Below are 18,509 nucleotides of genomic sequence, written 5' to 3' on the forward strand. Positions count from 1 at the left end.
TCCCACCTAAATATCCTGCCTCACATATCCATATCCACAGCACTATCAGTTATTATGCCTATTAGTTGTACACAAGCTCATTTACAGCTTAAATCCAGTATTCAGAGGACAAGCACAAGAATCGCTCATTCTCTTTACCCTTGCTGCTACAGCATTCAAAATAAGCAACCAGCAGCAATATTGCTACCATGTGTACTCAACAAACAAGCAGCAATATCCAGAGCAACTTCACAAATTAACTTTCTATGATCTTGAGTCATACAGTCCCAATCTGCTTTTGCCTTACTGATACATGAAGTACTTCAAGTAAAATTACCAGCCTAAACCATTTCATTAATCTAAGTATTGTTAGTTCACACAGCCTGTCATGGAGAAATATAATAGAAACAACAAAAACTAATTACTTTAAAACAGACTTTTGAATTAACTACATCAAGTTTTCACGTTTGTCTCCAGTCTGCCCAAGGTGCTTTTCTAAGTTCTTTTTTTCATTCTTGTCTCAGTATAGAAATCCTTCCTGCTCAAATGAATGCTGTCATTTAAAAGATACTATAGGAATTGAGTATTTACAGTTTTTAAGTAAACCCAATAGTCTTTGTAAGTCTATCAGAAGCAAATTCTAAATGCATAAGTGAAAAGCTGCTATAGTTTGACCTATAATTATGAAAGTAATTCAATGTAGCGTCACTAATTCATTAAGGGTATCTCACTTTCAAAAAAAGGTTACAAGAAAACCAAAGCTAACATACTAGAGATATACATCTTACAGTAGGAATTACACAGATGTGACACCGCAGTCTCTCCAGCAGACTGAACAGTAAATCTAAATACAGCCAAGAACTCCGCATGATATAGCACCAGTATGAAGCTTAAGATACCCATGTCTATTCTGCCAGTACAAGTGCAGAATTTTGTTCACCAAATCCCCCTAGATCTAGAGGCAATTCACCAAAACTAGCAGGAGATCAGTTTAAAACAAGTGAAAAGAGTACGCTGCAGCAGTAGTGAAAATCTGGAACTTGCTGTTTTAAGAGACTGTGAAGGCAAACAGTACCATTAAGATCAAAAAGTGTTTATACAGAAGATGGTCCTAAGATGCATGAACAGATACTGAAGGAAACAGGCAGGGCTGTATCCATTTAACATCCTTAATAAAACAACAATATAAGCTGAGTAGTACAAGAATGTCCTGAGGCTCACATGCTCCTCTCAATAACACCTCCTGATCTCAGAGAGAAGATAGAGGGAACACTGATTTGGCCCAGCATGGAATTTCTTATACCCTTACGATCTCATAAAAGTGGAATTAACTACTTAACAATACAGCTGTTTCAAACTATACATTTTAAATTACTTTCATATTGTCTCACCTCTTTTAATTGCAATTTTTTTCCAAACTAACTTATCAGTTTTCCCATCACAAATTCTGGTATGACCAAAAGAGATGAGCAACTGTGATATGAATGAGAGGTATGAGAACTACCAAATCTGTGCCTTACTGAATTACTGCTTCCATAATAAATATGAAGAATAAGAAAAATAATAAGCCTGAATTTTATTCCCCCCTATCACATTACAGAATCACAAACTCTGATTCAAAAAGTGTATTAAATACGATAGAAAATCTTAATTCTTTTTTCCTAAAAAATTAGAACCCAAGAAGTAACTCAGCAATTGTATTTACATTCAATTTCTTCTTTGTACATTACCAATTACTGTGCATACAGCATTTATCACTTCTAATGCACAGTTCAACAGCAGTACCTTGCAAGATGAGTACTGAAACATAAGCATTTTTTATGCTATGCAACAAGAAAGGGAAACAATTCATCAAATTTTCACAAGCAGTTGAATCAGGATTGAAAAATCCATCTTTATAAAATAAAACAATAACTAGTCAGAATCCTACCTCCTCTGTCTTCAGAGCTAGACTTCAAAAACTGAGCCAAAAGGCACCCTAAGCAACAAGCCCAACTGGAATAACATGAGCAAAATCTGAGCAAGAGATCCAAGATTTGGTAGACAAAGGTTTTATTCCAATACCTTTTTCTGATTTTCTTATTTTTCTCTCAGTTAGTACTTCTAAGACTGTTAAAAGTTAGAAAGATTAGACATCAAAAACATGATAGCTCCAAAGAATCGGAAAGATACACCTGTTTGAAAATCAATTAAGAAGTTTTTCTGTAACAACCATAAAAGGATGTTGCATATGGTAGGTCTAGTTTCAATAAACAACAGTCAGCATCTTTCTCCTGAGACTTAAATACTTACACGCATCTTTTCCTAGAGGTGGGAAAAGGATGTTAACAGTAAAGAACAGATCTTCTCAACAACAATCCCTAACTATGAAAAAAAAGCACTTTCATCCCTTCCTACACTGTTCAGCAGGTTTACAGCATCCATACACATCTTCCTTGAACTCTAAAGAGTATTTTCCTTTCCTGTCCCGAAACCCTTGACTGTCATCAAATCACATCTTTCAAAAAGCTCTGCTCAGTCAGCTCTTTTAAGGCATAGCACTCCATCCACAGTGTCAGTTCTCCTGATACCATGAAAGAATCGAAGACGGGAACAGAAAAGGGAAAAAAATATTCAAAATAAAACAGATTCTTCACAATCTGTTTGCAAACACACACACTTTATAGTGGCAGAGATAGCACAATAAGCAGCTTCTACTACAGAAGTCACTGTATAGAAACCACAAAACAGTATAAAAACGGTCATTTCTCTGGGTCTCTGTGCACCCTGCATATTTTCTACCAGGGTTACTGAAACATTAGGAAAGAATCTTGCTATTTCAGCCAGGTGGGAGTCAGTGATATATTGTGGAATTTAAGAAACTTCAGGCTGAATTGGGATATTTCGGTACATTTATGGGAGGCAAATTACTATACAGTCATATACGGAACTAAAACCACTTTGGGGGCAAATAAACAATTTGATATTCTACAATCCATCAATAACAAAGCATCATGAAAAATCTCATTACATACAGACTTGGATGTAATTAAAAAGTGTACCAAAAGCACTAGAAATAAAAAGAAATTTTGAACCATGAACTCGTTCATTTCTAGCTTATTCTATCCCTCTGTAATTAATAGAAAATAAGCAAACATCCTGGAAGTTGTTTTTCAACTCTGAAATGCTAAGCAGTGAATTCTTGCCTAGGAGAAGGCTTCTGTAAAAGCTATAAACCATTCAGGGAGACTCTGGATGCATATAACAAATAAAAAGCTACTGCTAATTTTTTGGAAACTAAAGCTTTACCTAGCACACTATTATAAAAGGAGAAATATAATTTCCTCTAACTGTACTTCCACAAATATTTACTGAGACCAACTATAGTCAAATTGCTGCGTAGCCTTATTTTTCATTTTCTTCACACATTCTCACAACACACTCACTCCAGCACTATTTAACATGATCACTCCCAGCAGTCAAGGTTGGCTGTATAACGTCTTACTTGCCCATTACTTGAAAGGAAGATCTCTCCTGTCTGCACAGCAGATTTGTAGGTGGAGAAAAGGAGCCTTGCTGTGAGAAGAGTGGCAGGCACCAATAAATACCTCAGTAAGAACAGAGCAGAAAATGCACGAGGCGTCCTTCACTAAGAAATGATAGAGAACTGTTCTTCTGCATATACTTTCAACTAGTTTGTTGCAGAAAGACAGCTTATACAGCTCCCACAAGGGCAGGAACCTAACTGTTGGCAAATCTACTCAGGACTCATGCTATCACACATAGGAGATATATTTCCAGCCCTGCTTAATAGCTGAAGAAGAAAGATGCAAAGGTTACGTCAATACAACACTTAAACGGCAATCCTCAGAAAGATCAGCAGAACAGGGCTCTGCAAGGAAAAGTGCCAAGGGCTATACTATAAATAGCGTGTCTGGATATATCTGCCCATGTCTTAACTTCACTCTGCCTTATTAGCTGCTGATTGTTCTTCTAACATACAGAGCTTGTTGGAAAAAATACCCAGAGCACAGCTGTTAATAATTCATTGCCAAGGCTCTACATGATATGTCCTCAGATCTGTTCTTTTCACTACTTCAGTCACTATCCCAGAGAATAGGACAGAGATGCTTCTTCCATTCACATGCAGCATGAAGCTTAGAACAATATTCTAATCCTTTACAGCAGACTACAGGCTCCAAAAGCCCTGCAGTATTTCAAAGGTAGATGCGTATGCAAAAACAAGCAATTTCAGTACTATAATTACTATTGGAATGCAATACCTGAAACACTATTAGAGAAATTTGACTTTTTGTTCAAAATTCTTGAAATAAATATGAGAATTAAACACAAGCACATTGCTTTACACAAGTTGCACCATTTTTGATACTTTTTCCTCTGTTGTGTTTACATTACTGTTCAATGCACAAAGATTTCATTCTTACTGTGCATCGAGGCACTATTTCCACATTCATCATTTGGCTTGAAACAGATTGAAGCATTATGTCATTTTTACTGTGCTTCATAGAACAGCTAAGAATGGGAAAACCGTGCTAAGCCAACAACAACTTTGGTTTCTGCACCTCTGAAAGAAAGAACAGAGTCGCACATCAACCAATATGAAAACAGAACAGCTCTCCTGCCCCCACAATATACACGTGTCTTTCTAGGTAAACACAACAGATTAAAGATACATGCCATTATATTAGTTTAAGCATTTTTGTTCTTCCATCTTGAAGTCCAAAATCTTGTATTTATTTCAGTAAGGGCAGAACTGGGAGCTATGATCACTACATAGAAAAAGCAGCTCAGCAGAAGTTCCCCGTCAAAAACACAACCCTCCCTACCTTTCCACAGTGAGCAGATGAATTTACTTGCCGGCTGTCCAAATTACTTTAAAATTAATTGGTCCTTCTAAGCCACTAAAATATTTGAATCACATAAAAAAATTCACCTCCAGTATCTGCTTTACACATTTTATACCTCAATGTTCTTTCAAGTACCAGAACAGCAACATTAGACAAAAGAACCCAAACCTTTAATCAAATCAGTAGACACCAAAATCAATAGTGTACAAAAGAAAATATATTGCTGCTAATACCTATGAATCAGTGCAATTTCAGCTATACACCCACATCTGATGTGGCACTTAAATACATTCTTTTGAGGTTAACATTACAGGAAATGAAACAGTTTTAATCACACTATTTTAAATACACTTGTTTGCTATGTTCAGATTCAAAAGTAATATTTTTTTCACTCTCACTAATTCTCTACCATAAGTAGTTATTTTAAAGGTAGAGCTCAAATCCTCTAGGCTGTCAGTACAAGCAGCAAGCACAACCTTCAGAAGAAGTAGCTTTCCCACAGAGGAAACTTCAGGTAGTTCAGGGTGTAGCTACCCAGTCATCTATGCTATGCAGCTGACCATACGTGCCCATGCTTGAGCAGAGCACTGGGCCAGATGACCTCCACAGGTCTCTTTTCAACCTCAACCACACTGGGATTCAGCGATCTGATATTTACAGGCAATACTGATGTAGACTGAATCAAACAAAAACAAACCATTCTTTTAAACCAACACACACTTGTTCATCACCAAAAACAAGCCAAATGATTCTTCTGTTCCATAAAGCACACTGGGCTACTACACATGCAAAATGTGCCAGAGTGCTAAGCAAGAAGGATCTTGCTCCAGCACATTAACTTTGGAACAAGAGCACAGTTAATAACAGCTTGTACACAAACCTGTAGGCACACCTGCAGTTTTCTTCTGTTTTTTAAAATCCCTAACTGGAAGAAATGACAACAATGTACTTAAACAAGTATCAAACAGTTTGGGAAACATGCATGCAAGAAGATACAAATGGTCAGAGATAACAGTATTAAATGGACTGTGTTTTAATTTCTTATACCACACCTACACCAAAACATACAAAAGCTCCCAACATGCTTGAGAGAATGAAATGACAGCAAACCTCTATGGTCCTTTCTCTTCTGTTTTTGCATTATAAGCCAAGGAGAGAACAGTTACTGCTAGAGGAGAATTAAAGCCTGAGTTGCACCTTTCAAATTCCAAAGGTAAATACAAGGTAACTTTCAAAAAAAGAACTGTAACCAGTCTGCCTGGGAAAACAGAAGAACCAAATACAATCACAGAGTAGAATTACGCTGCTGAAAATACTACTCAAGAAAAGCTTTTTTGAACACTAGGTAATTGACTAAATAGATGCAACTTTTACCTCAATTTATGTAAAAGTATATCTTAAGGTAATTAAATCTCACAAAACTGTGAGTTACAACTCTATGACTTAAAAGCGGTAAACTGAGCATCTTCAAGAGCAAGTAGTGGTTTTTCTAATACCCATTCTAACAACAAGCAATTTAAAAGTAAATCCTTCAAGACACATTTTTGTGCACTAAATAACATTTTGGATCATATATTTCCAATGCCAATTCCTGAAGCTACACCATTCATAAAGGTAATCTTTTCTATCAATAACAGTAATAGCTTGTACCGTAGTTTCATCTTTTTATTTAAATAGGTCCACTTTAAATATATTTCCCATGTTAGAGAGTTTATTTCACTTACTCAATATTGGAATCTGTTTGAAAATTAAGACAGATAATCTTGGCAATATTCACTATAATGCATCACATTTTTGCAAGGTGTATATTTCTTCCATGAAAATATCTAAACGTGTATGATGTACGCATACCTCCTTGTCTGTGCAAGACATTTTGTTGTACTTTTATGAGCTCTTGGACTATAAGTTAGTGTACTCACTGAATCTTCAGGGAACCCCTTCTACATTTTACATACATACATAGCTCTTTAAAACTTTCATCTTATTTCCAAAATTTGAAGGAAAAATAAGAACACTAAACCACTATTTAAGGGTGACCTACAGAAAAACATCTGTCTGTTCTATCACTACAGAACTAAAAGCAAGAAATTATATTTAAAGTTTTCTATCACCTGCAAACATCAGAGTCACTGCTTAATATTCTCACACCTTTGCTTTCTAACAGTTACAGCCTTTAATACATTAGGTAGGACATTTGTCATAATGTCTTTTCAATGTTTGCTCAAATAAAATTTTTCCTAGGGGCTCTAGCAGACTTGGAAACATAAATATTGGTATGGCATTCAACTCAACCACCTTCATTACCTCTTCTCTTTCCCCTTTTCTTTAGGCCTCATTTGTGCTTGAGATACTGCCATCACTGGTTTGAATGCAAGTTACAGTTACACTCAGGCTAATTTGTTGTCTCAATGAATTTCTGAATCATCCAAAAAGGACATCTCCTTCACAAACAAGTAACGCAAAAAGCAGAGGTTTACTGTATGGCATTATTCCTATTCTTCTAGGCTACAAGAAGTATATCTTAACAGTGGCACTGCTAAGCACACTGTCCACATAAACAGAGATTATTCTAATACTAATTTATTGTGATCCACTAGAAAGGTAGCGAAAGGTAGCTTGGGTTAAGACATTCCAGTCCTGCACACAACTCTACGTCTTACAAAGCAAAGCATAATTTTAATGGTCAAGACTGAAGTTGGAACAGGCAGATAAAATCTGCTGAACTATGAGCAACCCAGCTCTGCCCTCTTGATTTCAACTGTACCAAAAATGCCCAAATTCTTTACTGGGGAATCACAGAAAGGATTACTCCTTTAAGTATCTTGACAGATGAGATTGGATTTTCATGTAAAACACAGAAATTTGACAAAAAGTCAAAGAGAAAGATCTGGCTAAACACAAGCATCATTCAAGCAACAGCCTATGCTCACCGTCCTTCAATTTTCCCTCCTCTCTCAGTTATGCTGCCCAGAGCTACAGCTATAGAGCAGCATGTCTGAGACAGTATGGATAGACCTTACTCCTCCTTGGAATTCTGGCACCACAATATTTCCAGCATCTGTCAACAGAGCTGAAGAAAAGACCAAGCTCTAAAAGTACACAGTGAGTTCAGAAAGGGAAAAAATGAAGAAATGAAAAAGTAAATCATTCTCCCATGTAAGGGAGATAACTTTGTTTATATCATTTATATATGTGCCTCCAAGAACAGCGTTACTCTCTTGTCCACATATTAACATTACGCTGCAAAAATTTAACCATTAGATTTTCTCTAAGGGAAAACCAAACTATTATTTTTCCTTTTGATAACGAAATGAAAAAGAGTAAAACATGTAATCCTGAAAAGGAACATACACCTCTGATGTTACTGGACTGTCTAAAGGACCTCAAAGAAATATTTCTGACCTGAAAAGCAAAATTAATCAAAAATCACAATCTGAGGTCAAAAAAGGCCATACTTACTCTTTATTCTTGTTATTAATGCACGGCTGGTAGAGAACTTTGACAGCATTCCACATCCCTGATGGTCCACAGCTTGGCATGAAATTATCGCCAAACAGTGTAAAGTCACTGTGGGAGGAGGAACTTCCTGAGGACTCCACCAGCAATGTGTCAGAATTTAAAAGCCATATCTATAAATAAAGAAATAAATTATTTTACTGAGGATGACATCAATTTCTTCTTCTACTCTAATCCTAAATCCGATGTACCATGAACAGCTGATACTAACACAGCGTGACAGTTTCTAAGGAAGTGTCAAAAAACAGCAAACTGACATTTTATTTTCACTATTACATATCACAGTCCCTAGAGAAGAAAACCAGGAGTTAATACAGTCATTCACTATTAACATCTCTTTCTCTCTAGTAGAGCACATCATTTTGAATGACTGCGTGCTACAGGCAGGGAACTGAAAGACTGCCCACTAGAAGTGGGAACAAGTAAGAAGTTTTACAAAACATTTACTTATGACTGGATAGATCTAAGAAATACAATGAGAAAAACAGCAATTAACATGGTCTAAGGTAAGGCTGGTAGCAGATGTGCGACATGCCCAGTTAGGAAAAAAAGCCACTGGTAACAGGACACACAGTATATGTCATAATTGAATGCAACAATCACAGTTTGGAGATCAAAGCTCAGAGTATCTCTATACTTATTTGTGAAATTTTCCCTGATGAATGGATAAAGAAGTTCTAAGAGGGAACAATCAATTTTGCTTACACACATTGCATAATCAATGGATATCAAGATGTTACAATTGTATAATCAATGGATATCAAGATGTTACAATATAATCAAGAGAGTTAGGCAAAGTGGACAATGATAACAAAAGAGAACAAAATGGGAGGCTTACCCTTCGGCTGGGCTCACCGCAAAACACCAATAGAGGCGATCTCCAGAAGAGATCCTTCCCCACTGGTAGCCAGCTCTTAAATAGGTCTAGGAGGGGTGGAGCCAGGCTTCACCTGTGCTCCTCTGGCTGACTCATGGGTCGCCTCAGGTGATCAAAAAGAGGTTCAGGCTGTGACTCAGTAGTTCCCATACACACATAAATGATGACAAGCAACTGAGCTTCACACTTAGCAAGTGGCTGTTTATCAGTTTTGTTCTGGTAACTCAAAGTACATTCATAAACTGAACAGCAAAATATACCTCACAGCTCGGGCTGTTACACACAGTGCTTTTAAGTTGCACGTTGAAGATGTTGGAGAAAATGGGGACAGAAGAGAAGCAACCTAAACACAAAGGCCATTACCACCACAACTAGCTTTAATTAAACAGCATTTCTTAATTTTGAAATTAAGACTTCCTTTTTAAGAAGCCCCTTTTGGATGCTTTTTGGAAGGCAACTATCCATACAATTAGTCCATGGAACAGTTGTATCTGTCAGAATTTTCCTGGAACTTTCTTCAGAGAAAGCAATTAATCCCTTTAATTTGCAACATGAACTACGTGAAAAGTACTTCTATCAAAAGTGCTGATGTGCGATTTCTAACAGCAACTTCCTACCACTTCTTCAAAGAATGTCCTTTCCTCAATAGTGACACCACAGGTCTGCATTAGTCATTTAGCCCACAGTGCAAAACAATCAACTGAACCTTTAGAAGGGAAGAATAAACACTTCGCTATGAGGGGGGAAAAAAAAAAAAAAAAAAGTATATTCTACAACTATCAACTATAAATGACTTATTTTCAAATCCTGCTTTTGGTGTGAATGAACAACCGCTCACTAAGCTGAGTGCAGTGACTCAAAGAAGCTTATATATGTTATTTGTGGCTAGCACAGCATTCAGATTTTCGTCTGTGCTTTCAACCATTCTGTTGACCACAGACAATCTTTCTTTCTATTATTTTGTACAAAAACAGTGCATGCTGAACCAAATTCCTTTGGCTTTAACTCCAGTAAGAAAAGAGCTTTCAAACAAAGATTGATAGATAAAGTTTAGAATTTATTCATAATGCAGATTAATGACCTTTCCTCATACGGCAGCTTCGGGAGAAAGTATTTTCACGTGGCTTTTTCCTTTTTAAATCATCCTGCCAGTAAGTTTCAAAGATATTGTCAGGAAAAGAGCTGCAACAAATCTCTGTTACACTTGGTGGGATTTGATCCAAATAAGTAAAATACAGCGATCTACTTTCGGTGAGTTTCCCAAAATCTCAACCTATGTCTTCAGCTTCCCTTTGAGAACAATAAGGCACTAACTTTGATTTAACAGGGCTAGAAACAGCTGTTGTTCCTCCTCACTCCCAGCTATTGCAGACATTACCAATACTTCTGGTATCACGTGGATTCGTACTGCACATACACTCCATTACAACACCTCTGCCCTCACATTTAAACTAAGTGGATTAAATTCGGTCTTCTTCATACCTCACAGAGAATACAACTCTCCAAAAGAGATGGTTAACTAAGTCTCAACAAGGTAGTCATCACATCTTGATTGCTGCAACATCCCCTTCTCTAGCCTTGACAAATGCGAACTCATTCTCCTCAAGCCCTCAAAAACACAATCGAAGAACCAGTATCTGACTGACAAGTCCCTCTCATTTGTCTCATTTCTTTTCTTGCGTTACCTTCCTACTCCCTTCCCACTCAATGCTAAAATACGAGCTAACTTACCTAATCCTACTCCAAAGAACAACTTTGTTAAGACTGGACTTCTCAGGACCCTACCATAAAATTTTCACAGGTGAAGCTTTTGGAGTTTTATTAGATGAAGCCCATCTAGGAGATGACACAGACAGGATAAGTAAAGATTTGTCTGAGCCACATTTTAATCTTCTATCACAGTTTTATTTACTCTCAGTCTTCTAAAAAAATCCTTAAGTACAGAGCTTTCAAAAACTTGGTTATCAACAATTTACAGAAACTCAAGTTATGCTCTCCACAGATAATGTAACTGTATAACGTTAAGTGATATACACAGAGACAATAAACATTTCAAAAGAAGACTTCTGAAGGACCTCAACCTTAATTATTAAATACACAGCCTAGGCTGCGTACATTCAGGTATATAAGCACAAACATTACACATGGAAATCTTTGACAGGTTCATTTTCAATACAAACAAGTGGAACAGCTGGCCCACTATACATCAGTGATGAAACCACTTGTCTGTGCACTTACAGCCCTAAGCAGTTACTTTTTTTAATTTATTTGCAAACATTAGTATAAACTCTGCTTACATTACACTTGTATCCACAAGGTCTCTGAGTCTCAAGACTTAAACTGTACCTCTGGAACACCTGTCGGTGTATGTACTGTTCCCAGAGTATCACCATGGAAATGAACAAGGCATTTTTATGTTCGACACACACACACAGACACACACACACACAAAATAAAAAAATAAAAAAAAAAAAAGGAAGGGATTACAATTAGAAGCTGGTTTCTATGTTAACTCAACCTCGTCCTGATTAATAATGAGCATTAAAATGCTAAGCTGGCCTCTATTATTAAACTCCAGGATCAAATCCCAATTCACCTTAAAACTTTGAAGAATTTAGCTGTTACTGTCTAAATAGACAAGCTTAACAGCATTAAATCATCAAGTACAATTGGAAATTTTACTATTGTCTGTGTTTCACTTTCTAATGCAATATATTGACTACATGAATAATTTCTCCTGAACTAAGAAAGCATTTGTGAAAGATACTACATAATTTGATGAACTTGTAGTGATTAAAGTTAGGAAACACTGGAACAGAAATATGAGATTATTTTACAAAGCCAAGATCTAAGCTTTCCATATTTTCTGAGTAGAAATTCTTGTTATTTCCGTGTTCTGGTTTTGACTGGGATGGGGTTAATTTTTTCCATAGTAGCTGGTACAACGCTATGTTCTGAATTTAGGACAAAAGCAGAGGCAGTATCACTCTGATGTTTTCATTGTTGCTGAGCAATGCCTACACAGAACCAAGGACTTATCTTCTTCCCATGTTGCCTTAGTAGCAAGGAGGCTGGGATGTACAAAGTGCTGCGAGGGGGACACAGCCAAGACAGCTGATCTGAACTGGCCACAGGGCATCATGCACAGGAACAAAAGCCAGGGGAAAGGAGGCATGAAAATGCCCCTGGGAGCGATGGTGTTTATATTCCCAAGAAACTGCTACATATGAGGAGCCCTGCTTTCTTAGAACTGGCTGAATACCAGCATGCTGATTGAAAGTACTAAACGGATTCCCTTTTTTGCCTTGCTTACAGACACAGCTTTTGCTCTACCTAGCAAGCTTTTTTTGAGATAAAAAACTTACCAGTATATAGATCCTTCCATTGTCACCTTTTATGGTGAATCTAAATGTGCTTTTAGCAGAGGACAATTCCACAAGACACTGAGCAACCATACTCTGTACGAATTGAGACCTGTTAAAAGAATTAAACGCATTGTACATTTTAATAGCAACTACACAGGTAGGATCATTCATACCAATGCAGTGCAAGAATGAGCAACTTCATACTATGAATTCCACTACAATCTTACTATCTATTTTCACACAGAAATTGAGTTTCTTTATCTTTGCCTCCACCAAAACCACCTTCTATCTCCTGCAACAGGAACTATTTAACAGATCAGCACCTAAATTGCTCCATATCCCTTACTTTAACCAACACCAAACATCAAATGATGAGTAAACGTTTTTCCTTATACTTTATACATAAAAACACAAAGTTCAGAAAAGCGTACATACTTAAAATATAATTCACAAATAGAAAGACCAATGACTAATAGAAAGTATATAATACAAGATAATTGAAGACGTTCTGTGTCATCTTAGCTACAAATTGAATTACTTGAAAATCTAAAAGCCCAACTTCCAATGAAACATTACAAGCTTACTTCACTCTACACAACTATCTTCAATTTCAATAGTTAGTCACCAAATGCCATGAAAACTTACATAATTCAAATAAGTATTTTATTTTTGTTTATTGGCTGAACAGTGAAATACTGCAATAAATTGTAATCTCCTTATTATAGACACAAAATTGTGCATGAGTGAATACAGAGTACATTACCTTTAAAATGTAGCACTTTGTTATACTTAAAATTTTCAATATTAAAATGTTACTTGGTTGCTAGCATCCTTTCCAGAATATAAAAAACTAAGCAACTTATCTGATTATTTTTTTTTTTTTTTACCTTGGTATTGTGCTGAAGCTTTCCTCAGATGGCCAAACAATCACCTCAGTCACATAGTATTTAACAGTATCTAAAATGAAAAACACCTTTAAAGAACGAAGACTTTTTTTTGTATTTAATTACACTATAATTAGTTTCTTGTTCCACAGTCAATTAAGATGTGCAGCATGTGATCAAATTCATGCTTGAGTCTTTGGGAGAAGTATCTGATAAAAGAAAACACTGCTGATCGTGTAATTATTTCAGAGCAGCATTCTAGCAGTTTACCATTCACATTGATCCCTGTTTAACAGTAGGAACAATCACATTGAAACAAAGTATGCAAGAACCCAAACACCTGGACTGAAACATCTTACATATTGATGTTTGCTGGTGTCAATTAACTCCTGTCCACTACGCACTGCTATCAAGACAAACCTGTAAGACATAGTAAAAAAAAAAAAAAAACCCTTTCCTAAATTACTGAGATCAGCATAGCTTACATGGTATTTTAGAATCCTCTGCTGCTCAGTAATGCTGCAGTGAACCACAAGAGTTCCAGTAACATTACACACGGGAATAATCTTCTTCCTTGCTCAAAGAGGTAGGTTAGAATCTCTTTCCAAAAACTGCACTAACATTATGTTAATATACAAAACATCTCAAGTTTCAATGTGTTTCCAAAAAGCTCCACTAAGACATTCTTTTAACACCAAGTGGAAATGTTTTGAGTTCAGAATTTAGTCTTCATCAAGAATGTCAAAAAACTATCACATCGAAGCTCCAAGCGTAGGCTACACACACAGCCTAACCAAATAGCAAGCAGAAAAGGTTACACATACAAAGAACTTAATTCCAATAAGACTTAACATATGAGCAACAGTGAAGATTCATCAGTTCCATAAATTTCAAGAGTAGAATGGAATGCCTCATTTGACAGCTGTCCAGACACACCGTAAAACCTGGATGAAAATAAGCTTCTCTGCTCACAGCAAGGAAATCAGAACCAGACAGTCTTTAAGGTCCTTTCTAACCCAATCTATTCTATGATTCTCAGTAAGACACTTAATCCTGTTTTAACTATTCTAAGGCTTGGCAACTCCACACCTTGTCTAGATAAGTATTATAGTTAATTTAATTATCCTCACTGTTAAGAAATTGTATGTTACCTCTGAGCTAATTCTAGTCAGCTCCGTGCTGTGCCCTGTCCAAGAAGGCTTACCTTAAGCAAGGAATAGGTTCCACTGCTGTAAAAAGTACTGGGAATTGAGAAGATGTTTGCCCGCAGAAATAAAAGGTGGGAATTCCCTCTTCCCCACCAAAAAAAGCCTAAGCATATATGGGAATAGAGATGAGGAAAAGAACAGATTTGTGTCTGTTCTTCGAATTCTCCATAAAGCTTTTACAGTGCTGATGGAACATGCTGAAAGCAACCAACAAGCTTTCTAACTCCACCAAAATATAGAGTCCAAAACAATCCCCTGCACATCTACACTGTTTCCTGCTTCCTCTATCAATGATCACACCATTGCTAGAGTTGTCTGAAGGCTTAGATGAGGGCATTAATTTGTGAGGATTTGTAAGGATCTTTTCTAGCTCGATTTTGCAAAGACTTACAACTTGCTTTGTAGGATTTCAAACGTCTTACCTTAAAAAAATACTTTTCTTAGCGCTTGTATTTTTTAGATCTCTGTACAGAATAATCATTCAAACTTCTGTCTTCTGTCTACTCATAACTTATTTCTGAAACAGACTTTGCATTTCCTGCTACATTTTTATATTCTCTGAACTGAGATGGACTCACACATCTGCAGTAGAGCAGAGAGAGAACGAAAGAAAAAAATCCTGCTAAAAACAGTCTTATCACTGCTTATCTCTCTGTTAAAAATGGCACTTTGAAGAACATCTTCTGAATACATCAGGTAAGCTTTAAATACTCAATGTCACAACAGCTTTTATAAAACCAAGAATCTCACAATTTCATCATCAAACGATGAGAGACTTCCTTTCCATGAAACCAGACTTGCTGTTAGCAATAACAGTTCACAAAGCACTAGAAGCTTAAGACAAGCTAAGAATTAACCTTTCCATCATTTTGTACGACTGACAACAAAGAAACGATCTGCAATTTTTCAGATCTCCTGTTTGACTGCGATTCCTACTAAACTGGAACCATGCTTTCCATCTTTCAAAGCTTTAGAATTAATCAAATATGCCTCAAAAACCAAAACAAGGAACGTCCCTGTGTAAGTCACTAGCTCAAGGTCTCACAGAGAGAGCAATTCCAGAAGGGAATGCCACAAACACACTGGCTCCAGCATTACATTTTTTCTGATAAACAACATTCCTCTGGAGTTTTTAACCTCTGATGCAGGCAAGTACAGTTAAGATTGCACACATAATACCTGATGATACTGTTTCTCCCAGTGTTGTCTTGCAGCGCTCACAAATTACTCTGGTATTTTCCTCTGATTTCTGTAGGACAAAGAAACATCATTTAGATGCTGCTCTGTTATTCTGAAAAAGAACTCTATAATTTTAACATACTCCCAGTAGGATATAGTGAACTTTGTACTTCAGTCTGTTCCCTTTATATTCACATACACAAAGATGTGCATTTACTACTTCAGTCTTCTACACTTCAACACGCTTTCAAGTTTCATAACAATTTTTAAATCTGGCAGTATAACCAATCACATAGGACAACTATGATAACAGATAACAAGAGAATCTCATAATATTCAGTGACTGTATGATAAAGTGATGAGGTAAATTCAATTTTGATAAGGGAAAAATAATGCACACAAGAACTATTCCTAATTACACATACAAAATATTACACTGTAAAATGACGACCTGTTACAGTCAGAAAGATGAGCGCAGTGGAAAGACAATACAGAAGTGGAATAGCAAAAGGGACGAACATGAAAGGAATGCTCACCCATCTCTGAGGATCTAGGCTCACGGGGAAAAAATCCACAAGGGAGGGATCTCCAACCAGAGATCCTTCCCCAGAGCAGTCAGCCCTTAAATGGGGGGGGTTATAAGAGAGGTGCAGCCATGCTCCACCCCTTCCAGTCACACAGCTGAGTTGCTTTCACCTGTGCTCCCAGGGCTGACAGGGTCCTTTCCCCAGGCAATCTTTCAGTGGTTCAGGATGTGACTCAACAGCTCCCACACACTACCATCACTCAGTAGAAAGTTTTAACCACTGTGGACAGGATTGTAGGAATGAACAGTTTATTGTTCAGCAAAGTAGAAAAGGTCTATAGAGAACGCAGAATTACTAGGAAAGAACTACAGAACACAATGTATTATGGTATTTCAGAAAGGTGGTGTGGATACAGCTCTATTCTAGTAATTCCAGTCTTCACATTTAAACTCATTATCAGTAGATGGATACAAGCAAGCACAACTCCTACTTTAACACAAACTCCAGGATTGGTTCTACGTGAGATTATCAGCCTGGCTGTAGCACAGTACAACTCTGATCTGGAAGTAAGATGTGTAGGCAAACACAGATGCTCCCGAGTTAAAAAAACCTTTCCGCAACTAAAAATTCTGGAATCTCATGAGAAGACCTCTAAATTGTCTTTGTACAAATACTTTCATAATTGTTAACTCAATACACAGTGCATAAAAATACCAATGTGTAGTTGAACAACTACTGCCTTACAGGCTTGGTAAAGTCCAAACAAGTCACAACCAACTTAAGAAATCCTACCGCAGGATTTGCCTACATAAGACTGTCTAAATTTAGAGCAAATTAGAGTATTTCCACTCTGCATTTATCTTTTTCTGCAGCCTAAGAGATGCCTACAGTTCCCATACATTCCAACTGGAGAGAATATGGTTTATGTTCATTGCCACCACCATAGTCCTCAAATTTTAAAATGTGTGATGCAAGGCAGTTCTCACAGACTACTATCCAGATCACAAATTGGTAAATTGTAGCCTACCACATTACAGAATTAAAAAAAAAAAAAGTTGAATAAAATACATCCTATCGTCTTAGTATAGTCTCAGGTACACTTTTCATCTTCTGAAGGAAAATGCTGAGGTATGTCTGTTACAGATTGTCTGCAGAACCTAGATGATGGGCTTCCAGATTATGAAGATATCCAAGCCTAATTATCCTTGTCACCATTAAATAATACATTATTATTTGATTCATTCTGATTCAGAGGCCATGAAAGAGGTGATGAAGGAGTAAAATACATACATTGGGCCAATTTTTCAGTAGGTACCTCTTACTGCAACGACAGAGAAACTTACACATGGGAAACAAATGAATTACAAGCACCAGTCTGGACCATTAAGTTACACTTACTCCAAAGCACGTGCTCAAACAGCAGATGACAGCAAAAATTAAAAGAATTTAGATGATAGTAGCTAGCTAACCATGAGTTACTAATGAAATGCTACAGAAGAAAGAGAAAAAAATGATTTCTGAATGTATAAACAGTTGAATCGTTGATAAGGATTATAATGTTATAATGCAGTGGAAAGCACAGCAACAATGGCAGGGCAGCAAAGTCCTACGCAGCAAATGAGGACAACCCAAATGCAGCAGCCACAGGATAGAGAAACAAAGAAAAAACAACTGCTTACCTTTAGAAGACCTCAGGCAGGCAGGGATCTCCAGCGAGATAACCTCATTTCCACTGCCAGCCCTTACATGAGGTCTGGGAACAGGTGGATCCTGACTCCACCCCTTCTGGTCATTCAGGTGCATTGTATGCACCTGAGCACCCCTGAGTTGACCCTGCCTTCCTAGCAGGTGCTCAATCACTGCTTCAGGACATGACTTAGCATTTCCACTACAAGGATAATATAGAGAATTTAATTCTCCAGAATTAGTAATGTGATTACTGATAAAATGCATCTATAGAGAGTGTTGAAAATAATTGGAAAACTTACAAAAATACTTTCCAGAAAATAAAGACAGGAAAAGAGATAAAGAGTTACAATTCTTACTGTGTTTAATTTAATAAGTAGGCAGCAAAGATTCGGGTTGATTAACGACTGAAATAGTTTACGAAAGAATGATAAAGTTGCC

General features: G+C 36.9%; 1 protein-coding gene across 8 annotated transcripts in view; it reads right to left on the bottom strand.

The window, feature by feature from the left end:
- UBE3D (ubiquitin protein ligase E3D) overlaps positions 1-18,509 on the bottom strand; it is a 79,467-nt gene that overhangs the window by 49,874 nt on the left and 11,084 nt on the right. For 7 of the 8 annotated variants that reach the window (XR_006168417.1, XR_006168420.1, XR_006168416.1 and 4 more), the window contains exons 5-8: positions 15,856-15,925; positions 13,472-13,541; positions 12,585-12,693; positions 8,286-8,455 (exon numbers count right to left, since the gene is read on the bottom strand). Coding sequence is in view for 3 of the 8 variants with exons in the window: in XM_042816631.1 (XP_042672565.1) it covers positions 8,286-8,455; positions 12,585-12,693; positions 13,472-13,541; positions 15,856-15,925 (419 nt within the window). In the remaining 5 variants the exon portion in view is untranslated. Of the gene's footprint in view, positions 1-8,285; positions 8,456-9,303; positions 11,592-12,584; positions 12,694-13,471; positions 13,542-15,855; positions 15,926-18,509 lie in introns of those variants that run through there. The other variant, XM_042816662.1, reaches the window with a different exon arrangement.

This window comes from Centrocercus urophasianus, unplaced genomic scaffold, assembly GCF_019232065.1.
Source record: "Centrocercus urophasianus isolate 14NV4802_14NV808 unplaced genomic scaffold, USGS_Curo_1.0 seq_10, whole genome shotgun sequence".
NCBI lineage: Eukaryota > Metazoa > Chordata > Aves > Galliformes > Phasianidae > Centrocercus > Centrocercus urophasianus.